Here is a 26,921-nt window from a genome sequence, read left to right on the forward strand (position 1 = left end):
CATGGGACTCACTCACACACCGTCGGCTCCTCATTCGCCACCAGTTTGCGTTGCCGTGAATCACAGGCTGGCGTCAGCGCTGCACTCTCCCCCAGCACGGGGGAGATCTTCGCTGTGTGCTGCAGGCTTGCATTGGCAACGCACCCCACGATGCTCTATGGGGTCACCGGGATGCTGCCCCGTGTGCTTTCTGCTCAATACAGGCACACATGTACTCACCTGGGCAACTTTTTCTCATGTTTGATTCCTCAGGGACAGAAATGTTTTCCTAATACCCATACTGGATCTCTCCTCTTTCACCTTATAGAATCACAGAGTCATTAAGGCTGGGAAAGACCTCTAATATCACCCGGTTCAACCAGCAGCCCATCCCCACCATGCCCACTGACCAGGTCCCTCAGTGCCACATCCACATGGTTCTGGAACACCTCCATGGACGGTGACTGCACCACCTCCATGGGCAGCCTGTTCCTAAATATCTAACCTGATCTTCCCCTGGCACATCTTGAGGCCATTCCTTCTCGTCCTGTCTCTTATTACCTGGGAGAAGAGGCTGATCCCCACCTCACCACAACCTCCTTTCAGATCATTGTAGAGTACATTGAGGTCTCCCCTGAGCTCCTCTCCTCTAGGCAGAACAATCTCAGTTCCCTCAGCTGCTCCCCATAAGACTTGTGTTGTCTGACAGGACATGTCCTTGATCAGCTCACTTGGCTCCCCCTCCACACCAGCTCGGTGGGAGAGCACTCTATCACCTTCTCCAGATCACCGATGCCCATGTGAAACATCAGGTCCTCCAGACACCCGTTAACCACTGTCTCCTGACAGCCAGCCAGTTTTCACACAGCTTTCTGTCCATCTAAAAGAGCAAAACAGCCTTTCTTGGACAAAGGAAGATGATGGAAGATGGATCCAGGATGGTTCCCAGGATCAACTTCTTGGGTTCTTTTTTGAAGAAGGATGCACTCTCTGCCTTCCTCCTGTCCATGGGAACCTCCTCTGACCTCCACTACTCAGCCTCTCCTCCAACCAGCTTCCCAAACACAAATCATTTCACAGCCCGACTGCCTCCGGTCCAGCTTCACTCGCTCTGACCTGAAAATCTTCCTACAGGGGTGAACGTGGCTCCTCAGGTCTTTGTCCCTCCATTCCTAAGAGAGATAGAGGACTGTGTCTCTGAGTCCCAGGATCAGGGCTAATTCCTTTCTCCACGAGCTGCATGTCTTTCCACCAGAGGCTGTGCCCAAAGCCACCCCAGTGCAGCCTGCCTCCAGTATAGGGCTGCCCCAGCCGATGGCTCTGCCATGGGAGATGAGAGAGATGCTGCAGGTTGAGCCCTGTCACTATCCTGTACCCCTCTGCCCTCATACAGCCAGCCCCAAGGGTGCACCTGAATGTTCCTGTTTGTTTGTTTTTTTCCACTCCGTTTTGCCTTATTATGTTTTTTTTTCTTAAACAAAGCAGGCCTGTGTGGGTGGCTGACAGAAGACGGGAATGCCACAAGGATAAAAAAAGGTGAGGTATATGGAAAAAAACAATAAAGGCCCTTAATTATAGGTGTGGCCGGGAGCTGCTCCTATTATTAAGGTTGCCGACACTTCCCTTTTTAAGACCCTGTTTTCACTAGCTTATAACTTTGCCCAAGTATCACCAACAGAGCAGAACTTTTTGGTAGTGAGTGATCGCCTCCGATTGAATCAGGCATGTTTATTTAGTTGGTTCTGGAAATACTGGCCCACCCCTACGTCTGCTGGGCTGAAGGAAGCACACCTACGGTCTGGCCCAGGGGATGAAAGCTCTGGGTCTTCTGGGCTTCAAGCAAGGGCTTGGCCTTGGGCAGGAGGACAGTTTTTGTGTCACGGAGGCTTTGTTTTGCCAGCTGTGTGAGGCACTGCCTCTCTCCCCCACCGGTATGGACAAATTATACGGCTTTGCTGCAGGCCGGAGGGGGGTTTGTCACAGCTTCCCAGCCTCTGTGAACCTGCTCAACCCTCAGTGGCTTCCAATGCGGCATGACAGCATGCAGGCTTTCCCCTGGAGGAGCAGGGCTTCCCCAGCGGGGCTTTCTGAGGTGCTAAATGCTGCCCTGGGTCAGCACCAGGCTGGGACCTCCATTGGTCTTGTCTGGTTGGGTCCAGAGATGTTGTGGATTCCCCATCCCTTGAGGTGTTCAAGGCCAGGTGGATCTTTGAGGTCCCATCCTACCCAAGCCATTCTATGATTATCTCCTTTGGCCCTGAGCTCCTCATTGCCCCTCTTTTGGCTTCTGGGATGTCTGCAGGAGGAAAGGCCTGATTTGAATAGGGAGGGGATGAAACCAGAAGGGAAAAGGAACAGGGAAGGGATGGAAAATCTGGGGAAAAGCAAATGAGGCAGGCAGCTGGGGAGGATGGGAGTGGCTGGGCAAGGGGGGGAGCTGTGGGGTGACTTGGGTTAGCTGAGCAGAATGACAGGAGCCAGACTGCTCGTGGGTGTTCTGGTGGCAGGTAATGGAAAGAGAGGAGGTTGAAACAGGGAAAGCTCTGAGGGTTCACCAGTAGTAGGGAGGACAGAGGTGTCAACTTATGTGGCTGGGACCACAGGTTTTTCCAGCACTCGAGCATCAGCTGGTCCTGTGAGGTGAGCCCAAACGGCACCCAGCATTGTGTCTCACCTCTCACCAGCCCTCACTGGGGACGGCAGGCCACCGTTGTCCCTCTTATATCAAAATACAGTTCTCTCATCACTGAGGAATGGCAGTGCCAAGGCTGTCCGCACAGCTGCCCTTCAACGTCCTCACGCATATGAGTTACGACAGAGCCTTTAATTACGCGACCACAGATCTATTTTCCGCGGGACACCTGCGGCACACAGGTTAGATGGTGCTCCGGGTGAGTCCGGGCTGTGTCATACAAGAGTCTCCTTGCAAGGCCTCAGCATCGTTTATTTTTTTGTTTCTTTTTGCAAAAGCGTGAAGGAAAAGGAGTGACTCATTGTTGAGACAGTTGTGTGCTGCCCTGGATCACTGCCCCTGCCGTGGATTTCCTACCTGATGCTGAGAGAGTCACCCACAGCAACCTTCCCAGAGGTAGCTATTAGCTATGTTTTATTTACTTTGGCATTTTGCTTTGTTTTTAGCCTTGTACTATCCCGGGATCCTGATGTCTCATTTGCAGTAGTATTTATTGCTCCCTGCTGCATGCGAATGGGGACTTAGACTTGACTGCACAAAAGGCTTTAAAAAGCAGAGCGTTTTGGCAAAGCTCACCACTCAGATCAGCATCCTCACATTGCAGGCTGCTTCTGACCTTACCTCCAGGACACTGGGCCTTCCTTAAAATGCTGCATGCTTTCTGTGTGGGTATTCCAAGAAGGCAAATCCATGAGAAATCCAAGCATGTGCCCTGTGAAAAGACCTCAGGAACATTAAGCATTGCTTTTAGAGTAAGGGATGAATGTTCTGCAGTTAATAAACTGTGAGTTAATGCTTTGAATGACAAAGAGAGAACAGGATATCAGACAGCTGACCCTTAAATGATCACCAGCCAACCTGGGCAAGAATCCTGGAACAAGAAATGCATGAGGTCTTACACAGTCTGGACCATAATCCATATCCTTCCTCTTTTACCCCATTTTGGGTCTGAGGATTTTGCAGCATTAGCGCTGCCCTTGTATAGCATTTTGAGCATGATAAAGTAAACCTTGTGGGTCTCATGACACACCGCTCACCCTGTGCCTCCATTACACCACAGGCAGGATGGCAGCTGAGGTGCAACCCAGAGTAAGTTGGGTGAGATGAGCAGAAGTGGCCCTGGCCTGGTGGGAAGTCACCGTGGGGACCCTGGGGCTGCTGGAGTTCTGCTCTGCTGGATGCATCAAGCTGTGAGTTCCTAGCATGGGCAAGCCTCTGTGAAGATATGGCTGCAGTCTTTGAAGCAGCATGTCCTTCCCTGGATAGCAGATGAAACAGGAATCTTCTCACTGCAGGCCAGGCAGAGCTGCCAAATGCGATCTGGCAGCACACTGAGGTCTGCCAGGTCACTGGGGCTCAGCTTTCCCTGGGGAGGGCTTCGGTTTACCCATGCGTTTCGCTAAGTGCTCCAGCTCCCTGGTCATGGAAAATCATACACCTTTCCAACCACTCCAGGCACCCAGCAGAGCAGGGCACGGCTTCCGTGAGATGCAGCCCACGGCTGTAGTGTGAGTACCAGGGGATGCCCAAGGATCTTCCTGTGAGAACAGATCCCAAAGGGCCTGCAAACAGAACCTCCCTGTGCATCCCATCCTCTGCACACCCAGCTTCAGCAGCACTGCTTTCTCCATAGAATCATAGAATCGTTTCGAGTTGGAAGAACCCTTCTCTGGTCCAACTCCCCTGCTATGTACAGGGATACACACAGCTCGATCAAGGTGCTCAGAGACCCTCCAGCCTGACCTCGGGTATCTCCAGGGGCAAGATCACCTCCATCTCCCTTCTGGCCACGCTTCTTTGGATGCAGCCCAGGGTACGGTTGGCTTGCTGGGCTGTGAGGGCTCATGCCCAGCTGCCATCCACCAGTACCCCCCAGCCCCCAGCCCAGGCTTTCCAGTACGCATGGCTCCATAAGAAGAGGTGTAACCAGGCAATGCTTGGAGAGAAGGAGGTGGGTGTTATTAGATCACCCACTTAGCTGGGCTACTAGCACACAAAAAAAAAAAACTTGATTACAATTCAATTAAGGCAACGTTTCTAATTAAAGACTTATTATTTTAAGCCCTAAATGATTAAAATACAGGCGGCTGAAGTGTCCGTGCACACACCTCATGATTTCGCCCCCGAGGGCTGCATCTCCCCCAGGGACAGCAAGAAGAGGAATGGACGACATATTCTGGGTTATCCCGATGGCACCTTCCATGCAAAAAGCCATCATGGGGGCTCAGTGTGGGCTGCACTGCCTGCGGTTGGGGTTGCCTGCTGCCCTCACACCCCCGTCCCGACAGAGCCCACCATGCTTGGTGGCGTGGGGCTCCCCGATGAAGCAAACTGTGGGGCTGCACACACAAAACTCGATTATATCTTACTATCTAGAGCCAAAGAACACCATTGCTTGAGCAAATGGGGCGGCCGTGGGGCTCTCGCTCCCCACAGCCGAGCACTGACAGGCGAGAGCCCGAGGAGAGCCCGCCCGCCCGAGGGGAAACGTCTATGAGGCCAGGCCCGGGCTGAGCGAACGGCGGATGGAGGAGCGGTTGTGCCTTTAACGGCGGGCGGGCGGGAGGAGGAGGAGGAGGAGGGCCGGGGCTGCGCTGGGTGACATCAGTGGGTTTGGCTCCAGGGCTCAATGGAAACTGGGTGAGCGCCGGGCTGTGCCGAGCACACGCCGGCTGGAGGGGACGGCGAGCGGGCGGGAGGCGGCAGGCAGCGCCGCGCCGCGCTGAGCCTGAGCGAAGGAGGGACGCGCCGGGCACTGCCGCCGCCAGCCCTCCCCAATCCTCCGTCATCCTCCCCGCCGCGGCCGCCTGGCCCCCTGACAGCCGGCGGAGCAGCAGCCCCACACGGCCCCCTTCCCTCCAGGGTGGGTATGGGGGGCGCCCGCCTCCATCTTGGGGCGCAAACCCCGGGGGAAAGGCGGCCCCTCCGGCTCTTTGTGTGCGCGAAGGGAGGGAGGGAGAGAGGGAGGGAAGGAAGGAAGGAGGGGCGGGGGAGGGGAGGGCAGGGCGCGATGCGCCGGGCCGGGGGGCAGCGGGGACAAAAGGCCCTTTGTGGGGTGCGGGGAGGGGGTCGCCCCCCATTGCCCCCTTCTTTCTCCCGCTGTCCCTCGGGGCTCCGCGCTGTCGGGGCCCGGCCGTTGTAGGGACGCGGAGGTAATAGCGGAGGGGGGAGTCGGGCTCTCGGGGTGACCGCGGTGGGGTCGGGGTGGGGGGCCGGGAAGTTGGCTGCCGTTCGGGGGGTGGTCGCTTTGTGTGATCTACCCGGAAAATACAGCCCGGGTAGGGCCGTGTTGTGCCTGTAGGGGGTGGGGGGTGTCAGGAGAGATTTATTTATTATATTCCTTCCTCCCCCCCCAACCTTGTTTTTCCTGTTTGTGGCTATTTCTAACGAAAAGGTGGTCTTCGGCGCGTCGCCTCTTATTATTTTCTTTCTTTTCTTTTTTTTTTCCCCTTCCCATCTGCCAGATCTTCTCCTCTTTGTAAGTGTGAAAGGGGCTTAGGGAGGGGAGGGGGCTGCTCGCTGGCTGGCGTTTCCATCCAAATGCCGTATTTTTACCTCTTTCTCCCGATTGTTTTGTTGTTCCCCCCTCCTTCCTTTTGATTTTGATTATTAAAAACCCGTTTCAGATGACTGTGTTTTGCCAACCCCTTCCTTTATCTCCTACACACACACACAAGGAAATAAAAGCCCTGCACAGCCCTTATGGGCACGGCACCCCCCGCGCTCCCACTTCCCCTCGCAGCCTCCATTATGTGGCCGCCAAACTCGGTGCTGTATGGCCTTCGTGTCCCCCCCAGTGCCCAGGTGTGGGGCCGAGGTGACGCTCTGCCCTGCGAAATGGCTGGCGTCGGACACACAGCCCCGAGACCGGCTCTATCCTGCCTTTATATAATGGCCTTTGTGTATGTACGTGGGTATTTTATCTTATATAAAGGGGCCCTGGTGCAAAATGGTGTGTGTGTGTGTGTGCGGGGAGCGACACGTAGTATTTGTAGTATGTTGTAGGTGTGAGGTGGATATTAACGTGAGCGCACGCTTTGCTTTGAGGTGGTGGTGTGTTAATCCCGTGTGGCAAACGCAATGGGTTAAAGGGACCCACAGCCTTCAGAGCGCTTGTTTTGGCTGGAGGGGGTCAGGTCTGTTGGGGTGGGGATGGAAGGGGGGGGGTGTTGAACAACGCACGGACTTTTAATTGTAAGCATCTATAAATAATACATGGAGTGATGTAATTTCTTAAATATCGCAATATAAATTGTATATGCGAGATCTTCGTTCTGTAATAGTAGACCCGAAGACGAGATAAGGGCAGGAAGGCTGTGGTGCACGGAGTGGGAGGCAGCCAGCATATGTGGCGGATGTTGGGACTCCCAAAGCAGTTGCTGCCGGGGGTGTCGTGCCCCCCATACCACAGATCCCCATGGCTGCCCTCCAGCCATCATCTCCCCCCGCCTTGTTCCCTAAGCACACTTGTGTTTTGCTGGGGGGGGGGGGGAGATAAGGCAGAGTGACAGCTGTGCGGCTATGATTTTTCACTCCATTATCCTGCTCCCCACTCCCACCCCCTCACCCCGGAGCATTTTTTAGATTCCCCTTTGGAGCCTGTTGCTCAATCAGCCAGAAGGGCCACAGCCTGGTTGTGTAGGGAACCCTCCTTAACCTGGCTCCTTGCTGTCCCAGAAGGGTGAGACCGAGGTATGGTGGGACCCTGCTGGGATCTGTGGCTAGGTTGGGGAGCTTGTTGTGATGGTTGGGTTCCTGGGACCTTTGATCTTTGGCTGGCATAGGAGTGCGAGCAAGTCGGATGTATGTTAACGTGGTGATGTGGAACAGCAGGCAGCAGTTGGAAACCATGTCTACTCACTGTGCCCTCGCCCAGGCCTGCTGCCTTCCCACTGTGGCTCCCAAGGTGCTGCTTGCATTCCTTCTAGTAAGTCAGAAATAGCCGTGGGGTTTTGTGCTCCTCAGATGCACAGAAACACACACGCATAAGTAAATAGAGGCGAGGGAACTCCACCTCGGTGTGCTTTGTGCCTGGTTTCAGGGTTCGCAATGTCCCCTGAATGCCTTGATGGGATTATTTTCCCTGACATCCCTTCCTCTTCCTGTAATCCCACCTCCTGGGGCAGCTCAGGGTTTATGGTGTGCCCAGAATCCTGTAGCTAGGATTATTTTGTGTGTGCATTTCAGAGCCATTTCTTCTGCCCACCTTTGTCTTTTGCTCTGGTGATGCCTCCTTCCCATCCAGCTACAGCAAGGGAAAGTTCCTCTCACCTACTTGTGAAAACATGAATCATTCCTCACCTTTCCTGTCCCCAGCAGACTCTGTGTCTGTGTTCTGTACGCTAATGCTGTGGCATTGCATAAATCAAGAGTGTGGCAAATGCCTCTAAGAGGAGCCGTGCTCATTGGCTTGCTTCCTAGAACAAGTTGGTGTCCGTGGAAGTGGGGAGGGAAAAAGGACCTGACAGAATAGGGGTGTGTGCTGCAGGAGGGTTGGTTGGGGTGGGATGGGGAACAAACCGTGTGGCTGAGAGCCTCCTACCTTCTAGATTTTCTCTGTGGGATGAGTAGGCTGAGCCTGGCTACGTTAATCAGGTGTAGCAGGTCAAAGGGTGAGCTGATCAGCTGGGGCAAAAGGCCGGGGGAAGGCTGCAAACAAGCAGCCAGCACACCTGGGTGGGTAGCACAGGCGTGGAGGCTGTTGATGGCATCAGCAGAGGTGCGTGGAGATAAGCAAATGGCCGTCCTCCTCCCAACCTGCCTCTCGCAGAGCTCACTCCTGTGTGGTATCTCCTGCTGCCCCAGCCTCCGCCTAGGGGTGGTGGAGTCTGCAAGTCTGTCTCACAGCCCTTGGTTCTAACACTTTGTTGCAGCTGTGGTGCTGGTGTAGTGCTGGGCCAGAGAATTCTTTCTCAGAAGCCGTGTGCCTGTCCCTCCTGTTGTCCCATGGGTCTAGGGGTGTCTTGGTGCAGCTTATTTTAGGTTACCGTGAAGGGAGGTGCTCCTTAAAGTGTGAAGCAGTCACCCATTGGCACATTGTTAGGAGAGATTTCCTTCCCCAGCTTTGTGAAGAAGATGGTGAGAAAGAGGTTCAACCTTTCTGCATTTCCATGTTGGGAACACAGATGATGTTCTTGAGTGGGTTGTGTTCCTGCAGTGTTTCTAACTCATGCTGTTCGTGGACATCTGAGTTTCTGCATAGAAAGCAAAGTACTTTGAGATATAGGAGCTGTGCCCAACCTCTGGAGTGAGTGCTGGGTGTAGCTGATGGGTTCGTTTTCAGTTTTCCATGGGATGCTGGTTCAGTTCCAGTTTCTGCTCTGACTTTCTGTGTTTCTTTTCTCAGCACAACTAAACCATGGAGCTTCGAGTGGGGAACAAATACCGGCTGGGCAGAAAGATTGGCAGTGGTTCATTTGGAGACATTTACCTAGGTGAGTGTCAGTCTGTGTCCTTCCACCTGCGTGGTTGTTTTTCTCAGTTGCATCGTTATTTTTGGTTTGATAAATATATATTTGCCCGCTGATATTTTTAGCACCGTGTAAGACTGGAGATGGTAGAGGTATGGGGAAGAAAAAAAGCTTCAGGAAATAGTGCCAGTTGTTGCCCATCCTCTGATGGCACAGAGGATGGGATGAGCTCCGCTTTGCCTCCCAGATATTGGAGACACGGTGACATTTGGTCAAACTGATCTAGATCTGGACTATGGAGAGTGTGTTTGTTATGCACCCTGCTCCAGCTCTCCTGTTGACTTTTACTGAGCTTGGGTGTGTGGGTATAAACCCACGTTTCAGAGTGGGTGGTGGAAAGGAAGGAGATGGACTTTCCTCCGTGGTAAAAGGAATGGAGTGGTGGAAGGCTCCAGTGGGAGAGATGGTCCAGCGCTTAAAAGAGAGAGGCCTGACACAGGGAGGTGTAAAACAGGTTGGGGAGGAGGCTGTCCTGGCTAAAGTTGTGGGGCCCAGATCTAGTAGATCATGGGTGGGGAAGAATTTAGAGTTATCATCTGGGGTAGCCTCAGCTGGGAGGTGCATGGGGTCGATGGACAAAGCTTATGAAACTCTTGGTTTTTCTATTGTCACAGCACTTGGGGAGAAGCACCTCCAAGCCAGCACACTGAGGTGTATGTGCATGTATTCCCTGATGCTTTGCCCAGTGATGTTGCTGGTGCCAACTCTGTGGGGCTGGAGGGGCAGGGCTATCCAGAAACATGACAGAACCATCCTTGAAGTGGCTTCACCTGTTGTCCACTTTGCACCATTACCTTTGAAGCTGTAGTCCTCCAAGCCAGTGGAATGGACCTGTAGACTCTTGGTGTTTGTACCCTTTCAGTACTTACAGATGGTTATCATATGCTCCTTGACTGTTTGTTTGCTCAGTTGAGTCGTATTTTGCTTCCCGCTACATCCACTGCTCTTCACTGTTGCTGTTCTTCCAATTTTTCCCAGTTTATCCATCTGCTGAGCAGCTTGGAGCCTACACAGCATTTTAGGTGTGGCATTTCCAGCTCTGGGCAGAGAAGGGCTACCCTTAAGCGGTCTGTAACACGATGCCTCTGCATGGGCTGCTTTGGGTCTCCTTGGCTTCCCCCATCACCAACACTGTATCACATTGCAGAGTTGGCCTTAACATGCTGTCAGCTGTATTGTGTGAGGTCTCTTCCAGGTTCTGCTTCATCTCTTTGCCCCTCCCCCAGCTGCCTTCATTGAATACCTCTAGTTCAGATTACTTTGCTTCATTTTGTAAATCACCTGTTTTCTACCTCTGGCTTTTATCTCCATCTCTCTCTTGCTTTATTATTCTCTCTTGATTGGTGTTGGCAGCTACCCTTGATTAAGTACCCTGTGGGAATCACTGGTAGCAGGCTTTGTTGCCACCTTTATCCAGAGCACGAACAAAGGTGATAAATAATGTATTGGGGGTCCCAATTCCACTATGTGATGCCATCACTGCAGCCCTTCCTGCTTGTCACTCCTCTGCAGCCCATTAGTGTCTCAGGTGACAGTGCATGCAACGCCCAGGTTCTAGGGATCAAAGGGTGACAATCTGTTAGCCTGGATGCATAATTTCTGCCTGTGCTTGGGCTCAGAGCCTTCCAGACCCTTCCAAAGCACTGGAAAGTGCTGTGATCTTGTAGAACATCTGGGATACGTGCGGAGAAAGGAGGGAGACACTGAGTTGGAAGGCCTGATTCTGCATTTCTGCATCATGTAGCAGGTTGCATGCCTGTACAAAGCAAGCATGGAGAAGCAGTGGCTCAAGTGAAGGGGTTGTCCCCTCCTTGCCCATAACTAAGCCACACAAGCATCAAGGGAAGCTCCAGTGCCCAGTATGAGGAGCCTCAAGTGGCTGGGTTCACTCGAATGTAGTATCAAAGCCCTTGTGATGTGCACTGAGGTGCAGGCCAGCCTGTTTTGAAGCAGTGATAGCAAGACTTGTTGGAGCCAGGGTGACACCCCAGCCTGGAGGGATCAGGATCACAGTCTGCACTGTTGATTGGGCTCATGCTGTCCTCTCACGGCCTGGTTTGCAGACAGAGACTTATTCACTAGGATTTCTCTCCTGCACCAGATCCACCCCTAGGTTTCCTTCATGAAGGAGTAGAGATGGAGCAGAGACAAATGAGTTTTGTCTGTATCTGAAGGCTGATTTGGACTGGATGCTTTATTCCCAGCTTTTTTGGGATATTGGTGCTTCTGTGATGTATGGGTACTGTGTGCTCTACTCCTTGGGATTTCTTTTTGGGTTTCCTGCCAGAAGAAAATGGGAATTTCCGCACGGCCACACACAAATGGAGGGTTCCTGTTAATCATAATCTGGGGCTCAGATCATTCAGATAATGGCAATCCATTGCTTTTGTGCTCTACTTTGAGGGTTATATGTGCCGAGCAGATTTCCCCTGCGGTGGGTGGACGGGCACTGGGATTGAGATGGCAGCAGGCCTGAACCTGCTCACCTCTGAAAAGGAGAGTGAAACCCCAGGGAAGAGCAAAACCTAGAGGAGTCACAGGGCCATTGGGGCTGTTGGGAGGCAGCTGCTTTGTCAGGGTGTCAGTGAAGGGGCCTGGCTGTGGTGCTGCCTTTGATACAGATGGCTGGGGTGTACCAGAGGAGCCCTTGGGGTGAGTGGGGAGGAGGGTGATGGAGGGGAAGCCTGTGCTGAAGACAAAGCATGCCGGGACAGGGCTTTGGACAGTTCCTGGTTGCAAGCTCCTCCTCGGTGGGAGGGGAACGATTTCCTTTGTTTCCTGGACTGTTAACTCTCTCTCGCCCTCTGACTTCCCCCATCTGCTCACAGCCCTCCTTTCTTCCACCGCTAAGCTGGCGGTGGGGAGAGCCCGTTGTCCTGCTCAATGCGGAAGGTTTGCTGTATCAGACATGCAGCGAGGCTTCTGCTCTTAAAATCCTGTTTAGCAGGTGACATCCTCTGTCCCCAGGGCCCCGTTTCAAACAGCTCGTGATGAATGAGTAGTGTTTGTGCAGCCCCCACAGCGGAGCGAGACTGGGGGTGGATGTTAGGAATTATCCCTGATCCTACATGCGTCTCTCGACTGGTTGAAGCCAGGCAAGCTCTGCTGTGTTTGTCTGGGGTTTGTTTTTCAGTCTGGAGAAGGAGCTGTTACTTTTGTTGTTTGTATCTTTTGAAAGATGGTGGCTTAAGGCATTGAACAAAGCATGAGAGAGATCCCTGGCTTTGGATTCTTGCTGTCTGCTAGTTCTCTAAACAAAAAAATGGCCGAGGGAGCAATCTAAAGATACTTGAGGTGGGGGGGCTGATCTGCAAGTGTGAAGTACGTGCACCCCCAGCGAAGAACCGCCCTGTTTTAGGTCTGATTCATCCTCATTTTACTGTCGTAGGCCACAGTTTCTGCTTCCTCTAAGAGACTAACACAAGCATTTGGGCTGTGGAGTCTGTGGGTCTGGAGGCCATGCCGAATGGTGTACTCACATTTTGCAGAATTGAAGCTTTCATGATGTTTAACACCCCCTCCCATGTACCCACCTGCACCCCTTCTGTTCCCCTGCTTTATGTGCTTACAGATAACACCCCCCCACCTGCAAGCAGCCTTGTAAATGGATGCATTGTCATCTTCCTAAATACTCGGGGCAGTGGGGAGATGAGAACGCATTCATCTTGCCACTGTTCAGCTTTGGGGGGTAAGGTTCATTGAAAATGCTAACGCTGCCAGAAGTCAACGAGAGTCATTGTTGCTTGTGTGTCAGCAGATGGACTAGGAGAAGGAGAAATCCCCCAGGGGAGGGATGAGGGAGCTGCTGCTGAGGATTTGGAGGAAAATCTTTTCAGAAGCAAGGGAAAGAGAAAGGAAGGAAATGCTTTTGTCTATCTGGGTATCCTGGGTGTTTCCACACTGAATGAGGTCTCGTGATTGAACACGAATTTAAAAGGAAGATAACCAGTCTGTGGCCACATTAGTACTGTGGCCTGAGTGCCTTCTGCTGTTCTTTTTTTAACCCCTTCCACTCCTGATCTTTGTAAGAAGGGTTCTGTGTGGCGTGAAGAGAATGCACAGACTTGTTTTGTGGGCCAGCAGTCTTTTAAGTGGAAAATATCAGCCTTCTTCCAAAGATCACACTTAAACACACCGCTCTAGCAATTGGGATGCCTTTTTTTCCCCCTTCTGTTTGCCTGTCTTCAGAGTAAAAGCCATTATTAAATCCATCCCATTGCTCCTCCTCCTTCCCCTCCCTCAAAGCACCCTAAATAATTCCTCTCCCTCCTTAGTGTTTACAGCCTTCAAATATTTGCAGTCTGTTGTCATGTCCCATTCTTCTTCCCCACCCTTCTTAGTCGTATCTCTTGTCTACATTACATATTTAGCTCTTTTAATCTTCCTTAGTAAATCAATCCCTCCAGGCCCTGATGGTTTTTGTTCCTCTCTTTCAAATTCCTTGCAGCTCGCCTATCTCGACCTGATGCTGTAATATCTAGGTGACGTCTTGTTGCTAGCAGGGAGCTCTTGGCTAACTCTGTGTACAAGCAGTGCCTGAACCCTTTAGCAAGGGGTGGATCACCTTTAGTATCCAGAGGGAGAAGGAATCGAGATGCATGAACTTCTCCTTTTTTTGATAGAGCAGCTGCCTTTGTGGACTTCTTGTTAAGACCTTGACTCTGTACACAGGGATTGGGAAGCATGAATTCACCAGACCTACCAAAGTGTGCCATAGGTTTTCTACAAAACATCCCCTTCACCTTGTGGTGTCCCCCGTGTGTGTTTTGGAGCAGTGCTGAGAAGCTGCTCTGAATCAGAGCTGCTCTCTGATGTGTGTTTGAGTGCAACTTGTAACAGTTCCTGATACGTGGAAGAACTTGTCTGTATTCCAAGCAGGCATGAGAAGAGGGGAGAGAAGCAAGTTTTAAGTGTCATTCCCGTGACCTGTGTACAGATCTTTGTTCTTTCCATTTTAGGATGATGTGAAACATCTGGAATCCTCTCCGCTAATAGGAGGGAAGGATCAGCCTGTTCCTCCTTTGGCAGTGCCTTTTGGGACCAGAGTGCTGGCTTTCGTGGCTGGCGGCTCACTTCTCTTTGAGGGGAAGTGTGTGGGGAGGTGCTTTTGTATCATCACAAACTTGCCAGCAGTACCTTCAACAAAAGACATCTGAGTAGCTTAATTCACTACTGGATTCAGTTTACTTCTTTACGCTTCTAATTTGGGATGTAGCAAATGTTTCTGTATCGGCAAAAGATTAAATAGATTAATAAAATCCTCAGGAGAGAGGGAATCTGGAGATTTGTGAACTGTCTGTATTGAGAGCCCGGAGATAGCTGGGAATGTCAGCAGTGTCTCTTCCTGAACTAATTGGCCCTGTTGAAGTGTGTGGCTTCTAGAACCTGATGTAGCCAGTAATTTTACCAAGGAAGATGTACTCTGTATCACTGCCTGGATGGCTGGCTTGTGTTCAGGAGGCTAAGAATATGGTCAGCTAAAACTTCTAGGGATAGTTACTGCTGATACAAATTATCCTCACAAAGTCAGGCACCTGTTGTCCTAGCCTGTCCGTAGGATCTGAGCTGGCTTACTGGTCATGTGCCTTCCTCTGCAAATGGCAGTGCTGGAAACATGGTATCAAGTAGCTAAGTAATCTCATTTGTTTTGCAGAGAACAAACCTTCAGATTTACCCAGAAATTTTGGCATCTGCATGGGCCTTGTTATAAGTGTTTAGCTTCAGCGGAGGCCTGCAAAATCTTCCTTTTACTCTCATCTCTATGCAGGAGCCAACATTGCGACTGGTGAAGAGGTGGCTATCAAACTGGAATGTGTCAAAACCAAGCATCCCCAGCTCCACATTGAAAGCAAGTTCTACAAGATGATGCAAGGAGGAGGTGAGATAGGGAGGGAAAAGATGGGGCCGGGGGAGTGGTTGAAAGAGGGAGTTATTCTGGAGGGCCTTAGAAAGAAAATGATTTGGTATTACATAGAACCTTCTCAGCAGGGGATGCAGCAGTTTTCCTCCCTTCTGTGGCTTAATATTTCTTTTTCCCCAGTGGGTATCCCCTCCATTAAGTGGTGTGGAGCAGAGGGGGACTATAACGTGATGGTGATGGAGCTCTTGGGGCCGAGCTTGGAAGATCTCTTCAACTTCTGTTCCCGCAAATTTAGTCTCAAGACAGTTCTGCTCCTGGCAGACCAGATGGTGAGTTTCCTCCGAAGCATTTGTGCCTACTCTCCTTTTCCATACCTCCCCCCCTTCCCCTCTGCTCAAGAAATGCTACATCTCAGGCTTTTTCATTTAGCAGCAAGTGGATGCCAGGTTTTTCTTTCTTGACGAAGGCCTGGATCCTAGGCACTGCTGGGTGTGTCTGGTCTCTGTCCCTCCTTCCTTCCTCTTTTGCTCACCCTCGCATCTGTATGTGTGTTACATGCATAGATCCTTTTACTTGCATGGTAAATGAGTGACACTGCTACCCATCTTGAGAAAAAGCACATGCCCTGGGCTAAGGACCCTTCTGGATCCTCTCCTTTCCCGGCCTGGCTAGGCTTGAAAGCTGACTGCTGTCAGTCCTGGAGCTCAAAATTTTAATCCATAAAAGGGCAATTCCCATACCTCCTTGTGGTGCTAACAGTGACCTTTCCAGGCTGAGGACTGATGGTGTGTGAGGTTTAAATCTGTTTCCAGATACTGTTGCCTCCAGGGGTTGGGGAGGGTCATCCTTTTTTTTGGCTGCCATCTCTGTTATTCTCTGCAAGGAATACCTTTCCCTTCTTTGATAGGGTAGGGTATCTTTTTAATATCTGCAGCTACAGTGAGGTTACTTTCATTTCTGTTGCTTTGTTTAATTTGATTTTTTTCATTTGTTTTTTTTTGTTCCCCTTCAGATTAGCCGTATTGAGTACATTCATTCCAAGAACTTCATCCACCGGGATGTGAAGCCAGACAACTTCCTTATGGGGCTTGGTAAAAAAGGCAACCTAGTATACATCATTGATTTTGGTTTGGCCAAGAAGTACCGAGATGCCCGGACCCACCAGCACATACCTTACCGGGAAAACAAGAATCTGACTGGCACAGCTCGTTATGCTTCTATCAACACCCACCTGGGAATTGGTGAGCCTGCTGTTGCCCCTTGGTGGGGCTTTCCATGGGACATAACATGTACCTTGCAGGGGGGTGGCACACCTTCTCCTGAAGGTTGCAATGCCACATTTGGGGTTTGAGTTGTCACAGAAGCCAGCATGGGCCAGAAAGCAGGTGCTAGCTGGCTACTGGGTTGTGTGCCTGGCTCTTCTACTGACGTGCATGGAGATCATAGGCAAATAATTTAATTGTCATGTCTTCCTCAACTCTTCTGTCTTCTGTGGCCCTCTGAGCTCCTGAAAGCAGAAATTGTCTACTAGACTGTTCATGCGCAGCTTAGTGCAGCAGAACCCTACTTCAGCAGTGAGGCTGTGATCTTCTTGACTTCACTGCCACTAACTTTGCCTCGTACAAACACCTAGGTTTTGTAACAATGAGGATTGGCTTTTGTCAGGGCCTTCAGAATTTGTAGGTTTTGGAGCCACGCTGTCCCGTTCATCTCTGAGAGTAAACGTGAAGCAGCTGTAGGGAAGCAGGGCTCTGTGCTTGGTGCCTGAGGCTGTTGTAACGCTGACAGTTCAGGCAGGTGTTACTGTGGTGATGGGCATCATTACAGGCTTTGCAGGTACCCCCACACAGCCAGGACACTTAAACCTCCTGAAGTCACCCAAGCTTGTCCTGAGAGTGAGCCCCAATGCACGACACCTGGTTAACATGGGGAGCAGAGATGAAATCCTCCTGCAGTTTTCCGTTCCCTGACTGGGTACCTACTTCTCTCTGTGACTTCTTTGTCCCCAGTGTGAGAGTTTCATAGTTACCACGGGGTTCCTTCTGAACAGGCTGACTTTGTTCTGCTACTGGTTGACAAACCTGATGAGCAGAAAAATTGAAACCACCTTGCCTGTCGATTCAGGACCACAGCTCGCTCGCAGCTCCGTTTGCTTTTGGGATGCTTTCTGAAATGTGTAAGCTGGGAATTTGAAAACCACAGCAGAGAAGACAAACATCTTAAACTAACAGTCTCTGCAAGATTTTGTATCTTAATATTCCTAAGGAAAGCTTTCAGTTCTCCCCTCTTGACTCTAGATTCTTGAGAAAACATCTGCAAGATTTGACCTGCAGAAAATAGAGCAATTTCCCACTGTCTTCCTTCCTTATTACTATATAGCTGTATACTGAAAATGCTTTATTTATATCAAAATGAGGAGTGTTGTGCATTGAGAGTGGGCTATGATCTCCTGACCTCTTTCACATAGCAAAAATAGTTCTTGCAGTGTTCTCCAAGTCGGTCTTGTATTTTAGCTTGACCTGCTTATATATAACTGACTCTCCATTGAATTCTTGGTCAAGATTTCCACAGCCATGGTAACTGCCACAAGGAGACATGCACAAAATAATTCTTACTGCTATGTCTGTCCATTTTTATTTTTCATGTGTGCCTTCCCTGTCTGAACTGAACACGAGATGCTGAATGTCTGGTTGTGGGCTTTTTTTGTTTTGTTTAAGGAATTTATTATTCATCTGACCCCTAACTTAGCCCTTTGCTACTGGTGGTTGGCTTGTGTATCAGGGTGAACAAACAGTGTCTGAGTGCTAATCCGAGGGCAAACTGCATAGGACATCAATCTGAGTGTAGCAGTCGCTTGCTCTCTTCATGCCCTTTGCTTCTGAAATGCTGGGTGTGAGTTGATCAGTGCAACAGGTCTCGGGTATGTTATCTCCATGCTGCAGATAGTTGCCCTGAACCGTATAAAGGCTTCGTGGCTTGCCTGGAGCAAAGGGGATGGAGTGTCATAGTTGCAGTTGAATTTCCTGTTTCTCAAGACCTTGCCACAGGATAAATGGCAGACGTGTTTGTGAGTTAGCAGCATTGCCATGGGAACCATCACTGATTTTTATTTTTTTGGGGCTTGTGAGATACTAAATTCTCTGTCATAATGTTCCATTAATGCAGTTTTGGGAGAGGGAAGGAACCAGGTGCTGGGGTATTCATGTGACGGGAATAGCAAATGAATAAATGCCTTTATTTGAATGTGCAAGCTAAGGATTGGGCATTCCGATGTCTGGAGGAAACACATTCTTTTCCCAGTGACCAAGGAAAAAGTAGGAGGTGAGATTGGAGAGGGTTTCCATAGTGGGAGACTTGGCGTTCGGGGAGTCAGTGGACTGTGAAGGCTTTGGTTCACGCATTCCAGTCAATTTTCACATGCTCCAGGGATGAGAGTCCCCTGCGCCCTCTGGAACTCATGAGGTCTGAAATAAATGCTTAGGGGTGCCCAGGAGACAGTCTTGGTGGGCTCTATCCGGATGACAGCAGGCTGGGCTGGGACTGGGGGCCACTTCTTCCTTGAACTTGTCTCAGGCAGCATCAGTGTGGGCTGTACCCATCATCAAGTTCTTCTGCTGACCCTGCTGGCTGCCACCCATTTCTGACTTCTGTGTGCTGCCGTCATGCAATGGGGAGAGAAAGGGGAAGTGTAGTCCGAGAATGTGCAGCGTCAGGTCTGAGTGTGTAATCAGGAAAGCATTGCTTGGTTAAGGCTGCTTGTAGCCTTAGTGAAGAGCTGTTTTTTAAGGAGGCCTGCATGGGCACGGCATTGCTTGGGATAGGATTGGAGTGAAAGGAAAGCACTGGCCTGGGGGACTGGGAGGTGCTTTTAGTTGCCAAGAAACTAGTTTGGTCATGAACTTTGCATCCAAGGCAAACAGTCCTGGTTCTGCTTTTGCCCAAGCATGTCTTCATCAGGCAACTTGCCTTCCTGCTGCTCACCTCTGACTTGGCTCCTTCCAAGGAACCTGCTTGGGAACGGGGCTGGGAGTCTCCCCAAGAGTGGGAGGAATCTGGCACCATATCCCTGTGCCACTCCTAAGCAGGGGGAGATTGCTTGCAGAGTGAGTTGGATTCAAGAGGCTATGCTGCGTTGTGTGGGAAGGTGACCTCGTGTTTTGTATTGAAAGGGTTTTTGAGTGAGGATCTGTCTTACGAAAGTAGCAGTCCCCTGTCTCTTGTAGGAGAGCTGAGAAGCTGAACTAAAATGGAGAGAGGAAGCGTGATGTGGTGCTGTAGGTTAGGTGCAGGTCGTGACTGTAATCCTGCTTCTTAGTTGACTTGCTCTGTGCATCCGTTCACGTCACTGGTTTTTCTTTTCTCAGTCTGTGGCGTGAGATGTTTGCCTTCTGCTCAGGGATGCTATGTGGTTAATAATGATTACTGAGCTTCTAAAAGTGGAAAGTAATGATGTTAAATAAAATTTCCGTAGTGCATTGAGGTGAGGGTTTGTTCTAACTCTGATTGCCCTCTTTTGCTGCCCACTGTTACTCAGTATTCTGTGGCTGTTGGTGTATGAGGTCAGGCCAAAAGAAAACCCACCCCCCAAAAATAAAACAACCTTGAGATGTATGATTCTGAAAATGAAACAAAGGAATGGAATGTGTGAATTTCTTCCCTGTCATCACCCGAGGTGTAATCCAGGGTCTTGCAGTTGTGGCTATGAGTGAAAGGAATACACAGCGTTCTGAGGTCTGCGTAAGTACTGTTAAGGCAATATGGCAGCCACAACTCATCATGTTGCTGCTTCAGCCTCTTTTCTGATGTGAATCCCACTAAAATTGTTTAAGTGGACCACGGTGATGAGATGTACCTGAGAAGACTGACTTCAGTGATGCCACACAGGAAGGCATTTATCACACTGCCTTTTAATAATTAGGTATTCTGCTTACGGTTGTTTTTCTCTGTCATGTTGCTGTGCTGAAGCACGCATCATGTGCACTGGTGAGCCACCCAATTTAGTTCTGTAACCCATCTCCTTGCCTCCAGTAAGGGCTTGTAGCATCCCCCACTGACTGCAGTCTTAGCCTTCTGTCCAGTAGGTTTCTCTGGTTCCTGCTCCAAAGAGGTAATCTGCAATTATGGACTGTTAAAGCTGCTGTTTGGGTAAATTGAGGACTGGCAAATTTCAGGATCCAGGTTGCCCTCCACACCTGTATTTTCAGGCCCTGGATGTGCATTCTGTGTAGATTGTTATCAAATACGGTTTAGCTTTATTTATTTGATGTGTGGTAGGTAACACAGGTGTCTGAGAGGGGCGTATGCATGCCAGCCCTCACCTGAATGCAATACGGCTGCTTTCTTTTCCTTCCTTCCTCCATAGCATCTAAGTGTCTCCCAGCCGGTCCTGTAGTTATCTTTGGCAGCAGCCTGATGAGATTAAGAAGCATTAGCCCCTCTAAAGTGGGCAACTTGAGGCAGTGAGTTAGTGAGGTCAAAAAAAGCTGTTACTTCAGCACGTTCAATATAAGATAGTTCGGGGGTCAGCAAGGCTTCTTTCTTCTATGCTTCTGCCTTGGATCATAGCATTTTACAGTATTCCATGTGCTTTGAACTGAAGGTGCTTTCCTCTTAAATCTGAGCTGATGGAACCTTGTTTTCTTTTGCAACCAAGGTCACTTTCTTTTTTTCCTTCCACTGCCTCCCTTCCCCCCGTATTTCTAATTTGCCAAGCCCCCTGATCCACAAAAGCACTGGGAGGGGGTGCAGGAGGCAGGAAGGCCCACACTGAGTTGTGGAGCTTCGGTGTCAAAGCCATCTCGAGTAAACTTTTGGTTTAAAATGATTTGGTCCTCCCAGAGAACAAATTCAGTGTGGAGTATTTTTGTTTGGGAAACAAAACTCTTGTGTTTTTATAAAATCACATCCGAAAGTGGATCCTTATAATGGCATGTTGAGGGCAGTCCTTGCCCTGAGTAGAGCTGGTGGTGTCAGTTATATAGTCATTGTCGTTTGGAGGGGAACCTTTTTGGTCACTTCCACATCTTGAAAAACTGCTGATCCAGAAGCTTCCTTGCACAGTATTACCTAACAATATTACCTGTTAAACAGCTGAGCTGACAGTTAAGAGAAGCTTATCTGAAGAAGGTCTCACCAGTTCCTTGTTTCTGCCCTGTGTAAAGAATTATCAGCAGGTTTAGTGGAGTATGTGTTTGACAGTGTAGTGTTGGGCTAGTTTCTATGAGCTTTGCCTTTCTATGACTACCTTTGCCATGACTAATCCCTGGTCTGAGTATCATCCTGGGTGGAGAAGTGCAGGTGCCCTTCCTCTGTGACAGGAAAGAGCAAGCATGCGGTGTTGCTGTTGTGTGAATTAAAGCTCCTCCGAGTGAGGATATAGGCCAGTCCACCTTGTAAATAGATTATTGTTCTCTTGTGAAGAGCACTTTAACTCTGCATTATGAACAGGAATTTTTACTGGCTTTTCTTCTATCCTTAAACGAGGGTTTTTCTGTCCTTATACAACCACCAAAGAAGAGAGAGGGATTATTTCTTTGTTTCTCTCTTTACCTCCAAAGCTGTGAAATTACCAAAGCAGTTCTAGTTGCCACTCACTCCTTGTCCCATGTAACTTTTTCCCTACAGAACAGAGTCGACGTGATGACCTGGAGAGCCTGGGCTATGTGCTCATGTATTTCAACCTGGGCTCACTGCCCTGGCAGGGCCTCAAGGCTGCCACCAAGCGCCAAAAGTACGAGAGGATCAGCGAGAAAAAGATGTCAACGCCCATTGAGGTGCTCTGCAAAGGGTACCCTTGTAAGTGCTCTGAGTTTGGCTGTGTTGTCTGCTGCATGGCTTGCCCTCCTGCTGAAACTTCACGGAGTCTTGAATCATGAAGGGCATGGCCCTTGAATAATGAAGGCCCAGCCCCTGATGTGCTGTTGATACCAGTGAAGAAAAGTGAAAGAGACCTTTGATGCAGTTCTGGATCAGAAGTGGGAAAACATGTTTTAATGTAAAGCTGAGCCTTTTGTTAGTAGAGGCGTGAGGGTGCTGGGAAGGATCTTTTAGAATCTCAGAAACATTGTGGAAGGAGGTTTAGCAGTGAGGTGAGAAGATGTGCAGATGATCCTGAGTTATTCTGGATAATAGGAATTAGGGTCAACCAAGATGAGTTCCAGAAATAGCCAGGTACTGGAGTAGAAAGTGCTATTCACTGTAGTCAACTGTAGAATAATGTATATGAGGGGGGAGCAGAAGGCTCAGACTTCGTGTCACATAGAAACTAGTAAGCTCTGATCTGACAGGTGTCACTCAGCAGTGAGCTGCACCCATTACAATAGGTGGTTCTGTGAAAGCAGCAGATTTGCACTTAGTGGCTACTGAAGAAAGCGGATCAGGTGTAAAGGATTACTAGAAAGAGAAGAAGCACAAACAGTACACGTAAACCCAAAGCCATCTCATACTCCAACTTGCACTGTGCAGCTCTGGTCCTTCCTTTCTTTCAGAATGGGTGCAGTAGGCCTGGAAAAGACCAGGATGATGAGCAATAAGGTGACTTCTACTCAAGCAGCAGATAAGCAAACTGGAATCTGGAAAGGAGATGGTTAGAGAGGAGATAATAGAAGTCTGTATTCTCACAGTGCTTCCAGAGTCTTGGATGGGAGCAGATTTCTTTTCCAGTTCAAGGACTGGAGCAGCCAAATGAAGCTGCCACCTTCAAAACAAAGTTAGGAGTTTCTTCATGCAGACAGTAGGAGACCTGTAGAACTTCTTCCCAGAAGATGTTGTGGATGCTTAAAGTAGAGGTTGGAACTGATGTGGAAGAGAAATCCACGTAGGGTTATTAAATAATTAGAAAGAACACCAAAATCTGGAAGTTCCTGAGCTGAAAACAGGTCGAAACTGGGCTAGTGTCAATAGAAGCATTAGACATGTTTGCCCTGGCGTTCCTTTTTGGTAACTGTCTGCTCCTCACCACAGGCTACTGGACTAAGAGTGAGCTGAATGTATCTCCTGTTACACAATTTTATCCCTTCCAGTCTTTCTAAATGGCATCAGTCATATTCATATCGTACAGGCCTGCATTCCTCTCCTTCAGCAGATGCTGTGACTTGCTGCCTCTTGCTTGAAGAAGCAGACAGAAGAGGGATTTGTGAGCATTACCTCTTGTAAAAATACAGATGGCATCTTCTCTGTGGCTAGAGCACTACAACCTCCAGAGTCTGTTTTCCTCCTTACCCAGCTCTGTGTTCGTGCTATTGTGATGCAGCATATTGCTGCTGAAAAGCTGTAGTAGATCTCCAGTGGGGTTGGGGAACAGTGTCTAACAAGTGGCTTTTCTCTGCTCTCTCCAGCGGAGTTCTCGACATACCTCAACTTCTGCCGCTCACTGAGGTTTGATGACAAACCTGACTACTCGTATTTGCGACAGCTCTTCCGCAACCTCTTCCACCGTCAGGGTTTCTCCTATGACTACGTCTTTGACTGGAACATGCTTAAATTTGTGAGTGTGTGTTTGGTGAAAGGGCTGGGTGGGATGGGGGATGGCTTTTATGGCATGGAGATGTGGGAGGAAAGTCAGAAACTGCCTGTCATTTGTACTTACTCCCAGTGATCAACTTGGGAAAGGGATCCAGGTGTAGTCAGAGTTGTTCCACAGTGCTAACTGAGGGGGCGTAGCTACAGTTCTAGCAGTTATATATCTGATAGGACATGTGGGTCGGTAGATAGATCTCTTGCTGTACAGTTAGAGATCTCCTCTCAGAAGGAGTGAGCTTATACTGGGAGAAAGGACAGAATAGTAGGTTGCGGTAGCAGCTGTAGTGCCATGCGCTTTCATCCGTACTTCTTCACAGAAGAGAATGGAGGCCCTCTAGATGGAGTGGAAGATGGTGAGAGGAGCTTGTTGACAGGATGGAGCTGTGCTTTCCTGTTGTGTTCAGACATGCTGGATTTTCTGTCTGCTGCTGCTGTCTCTCTTAACTGACAGCCGTGTGGGATTTCTCTCTCTGTCCCAGGGAGCAGCCCGAAACCCTGAGGATATGGATCGGGAACGGCGAGAGCACGAGCGAGAGGAAAGGATGGGACAGCTCCGGGGGTCAGCCACACGAGCACTGCCTCCTGGCCCACCTGCTGGAGCCACTGGCAACCGCCTTCGCAATGTCGCTGAGCCCATGGCCTCCACCCCCACCTCCCGAATCCAACAGTCCGGTGAGCAGGATGGCAGGGCTGGGGTAATGTGTGCTGCCCCTGTTCATCAACTGGATGCCATAACTGCTGACTGGCCTTGTCTTGCATTTCTGTGCCTCAACAGGAAACACGTCCCCCAGAGCAATCTCGAGAGTGGACAGGGAGCGGAAGGTCAGCATGAGGTTACATCGAGGAGCTCCTGCCAATGTCTCCTCATCCGACCTCACAGGGAGGCAAGAAGTGTCACGGATTTCAGCATCACAGGTGAGCCCCTGCCTGGGCATTCTGCGGAGACTAAGGGCCCTGCAGCAGGTTTTGCCTGATGTTGTTAGAGCTGATGTGAGGGCACACTGCCTGATGCTTCTGCAGCACACTGGGGAGTGGTACCAGGTTACAGCTTCACTCTTCAGTTGTATGCTTTCTGCAAGCTGTGCCTAGCATGGTCTTGGCTCTGCTTTGCTCAGCTTAAGCTTTCACCTGGTTGTCTTCCAGACCGCACTGGTTTGAAGTGTACCTTGGGAAGGGTGATACCTGAGAGGAATGCTTAGCCTCTGTTCTGCTGTCCATGCTCCGTCTTCATCTCTTGCATATTCTTTCTCTTCCTTTGTAGACAAGTGTGCCATTTGATCACCTTGGGAAGTGAGGAGCAATTGCCACTGGACCAGTGTTTGCTTAGGTGAGTGAGTCCTGGTGCCTGGGATCCTGCAAGGAGGGGATTGCTAGCAACAGGGATTAGGTTAAAGCCTTGATGTAACTGTGGGGGATGGGGCATTTCCTTTCCCCTTTGCCTTACTCTGAGGTGTTTTTTGGCTTTGGGAGGAAGAGCAATGTTTGCTGCCAAAGCCCTGGGGACGAATTATCTTGGGTGTGAAAGTAGCTTCCCTTTTTTCTGGAGGGTAGGGAGGGTAGAGAAGGTGCTGGGCTGGGGAGCCATTTTGTTAGTTCTTGATGAATGCTTTTCTGGCATTGTGATGGTGGGGAGGAGTGTGCCGAGCTAGTATTAAAGTATTAAACTTTGCACAGCTAAAGAGTATCTCATCTAACTGGACAAGGTAACTGAGGGCTGGCAGGAGAGCAGGAGAAAAGGTGATTTGGTTAGTTCTGCTCCAGTTGGTAGTGAATTTTCTGGGGAGAGCTTTTTTTATTTGTCTAACCTTCTTTTCTCTCTCTCTCTCTCTCTCTTTTTGAATTCATTTCTAGTGTCTTCACTGTATTTTTCTTTTAAAAAACAAAAAACCCCAAAACAAAACAAACAAAAACCTAAAAAAAACAACAACGACAACCCAACAAAATCACACACAAACACACACACAAGAGGAAAAAAAAACCAACCCAACAAACGACAAGAGATTTTCTTTTTGCCAACGAGGAGTCGAGTTGTGCCCCGTGATGGTGCGAACCATTTCTGAGAGGGTCGCCTGCGTTCCCCCAGTGTGAGCACCTCCAAGGAGCCGACGACGCGGGAGCCGTGCAGAAACAACCTGTGTGCAGCTGCCCCCAGCCCACCTGGGCCCTTTGCTGCCTGCCCGTACCCTCTCCTGCTTTTAGTTTCTTCTTCCTTCTTTCTCCCCTCCCCTTTGGGTATCTTCTGCTTTGTTATTTTTTTTTTAATGTTATTATTATTTTCAGATCATATGGTTTCTAGCCATATACATTTTAACTTTGCTCTCCTTTTTTTCTGAGGGCAGGGGATCAGGGGTAGGGGGAGATTTGCTTCTCTGTTCTGTCTTTTTCAGGAGATTTGTGGGCCGGGAAGGAATCGGATTCCAGCCACACTCGATGATAGAAGTCTGATTTTTAATTGTGATAACAGAATTTATTTTCTCAAGCATTAAACAAATTCTAAGCTGTGAGGGGAATGGTGGCAATGGCCTCATCGCTGACTCGGGCTTCCTTTCCTTGGTGGCTTCTCTGCGTCTTGGTTCCAAGTGGGCTCTCCATGCCAAGACATCCAGAGCTGAAGTACAGGGAGATGAGAACCCACTTCCCATCCCTGCAGCGGGGGTCTCTTTTAGTCTGGCTGTGCGTGTTTTTTTCTATTATTATGATGATGATTATGTTGTTTTTTTTTAATTTGTAATTAAACTCGTTTTAATTCCTCAGAGAGAGCGTGAGGAGGAGGAGAGGGCTACACAGAAACTCACAGAGCGCTGGCTCTTGCTCTCCCCTCCCACAGCCCCAATGAGATCCACCCTCCATGCACAACCCCTTCCCCCCCCCCCCCTTTACTTTAGTTGTTTTTAACTATAATTTAGGATTACTCGAGCCGCCCCTTGGCGCTTGGGGGCTCTGAAACACAGCGCTGACCACTGCGACCTGTGGCCTGTAGCAGACACACTGTCACTGGAGTGTGGGGGCCTGTGGGTTGTGGGCAGGGCGGGGGGTGGGGGTGGGAGGGGGGAGGTTGGGTCGTCTTTTTGTTGGTCTGTTTTTATCCTTCCTATTTAACACTTTGGTTTTGTTTTTTTTTTTCCTCCCTGTTTATTTTTTTTCCTAATTTATTTACCCCTCTTACTGTCTTTTTTTTTTTTTTTTTAATTAAAGAGCGAAACTTTTTATTACTTTGTAATTTAAAAAAAAACAAAAAAAAAATACAAACAAAACAAACAAACAAAAAAAAAAAACCTTGAAGAACTTTGGGGGGGATTTTGTACTTTTTTCCTGTGTAAATATTGGACTTTTTTGAGCTTTATCGTGGTTGTTAATTTGAAGTAATAAAGTAGAAAATGATAAAGTGACACCAGCATCT

General features: G+C 49.5%; 1 protein-coding gene across 3 annotated transcripts; it reads left to right on the top strand.

The window, feature by feature from the left end:
* Window positions 1-5,280: 5,280 nt before the first annotated feature.
* Window positions 5,281-26,911, top strand: CSNK1E (casein kinase 1 epsilon). 3 transcript variants are annotated; one of them, XM_072336914.1, is made up of 11 exons: window positions 5,281-5,311; window positions 9,018-9,105; window positions 14,909-15,019; window positions 15,182-15,330; window positions 16,014-16,242; window positions 21,626-21,796; window positions 23,338-23,486; window positions 24,001-24,193; window positions 24,297-24,436; window positions 24,783-24,848; window positions 25,373-26,911. In XM_072336914.1, the coding sequence occupies exons 2-10, from the start codon at window positions 9,030-9,032 to the stop codon at window positions 24,813-24,815; spliced, it is 1,251 nt and encodes a 416-aa protein (XP_072193015.1). In that variant the 5' UTR covers window positions 5,281-5,311; window positions 9,018-9,029; the 3' UTR covers window positions 24,816-24,848; window positions 25,373-26,911. The 3 variants fall into 3 exon arrangements, with proteins under 3 accessions (XP_072193015.1, XP_072193001.1, XP_072193011.1); XM_072336900.1 differs by lacking the exon at window positions 5,281-5,311 and adding an exon at window positions 5,380-5,534; XM_072336910.1 differs by lacking the exon at window positions 5,281-5,311 and adding an exon at window positions 5,668-5,823.
* The last annotated feature ends 10 nt before the right edge of the window (window positions 26,912-26,921 follow it).

Source organism: Excalfactoria chinensis, chromosome 1 (genome assembly GCF_039878825.1).
Source record: "Excalfactoria chinensis isolate bCotChi1 chromosome 1, bCotChi1.hap2, whole genome shotgun sequence".
Taxonomy (NCBI): Eukaryota; Metazoa; Chordata; class Aves; order Galliformes; family Phasianidae; genus Excalfactoria; species Excalfactoria chinensis.

Excerpts from the sequence above, each read along its gene's own strand:
- CSNK1E (XM_072336914.1), top strand. The coding sequence starts at position 9,030 with ATGGAGCTTCGAGTGGGGAACAAATACCGGCTGGGCAGAAAGATTGGC. Across the intron at positions 9,106-14,908 it reads ATTTGGAGACATTTACCTAG|GAGCCAACATTGCGACTGGT; the intron begins GTGAGTGTCAGT and ends ATCTCTATGCAG. Across the intron at positions 16,243-21,625 it reads CAACACCCACCTGGGAATTG|AACAGAGTCGACGTGATGAC; the intron begins GTGAGCCTGCTG and ends TTTTCCCTACAG.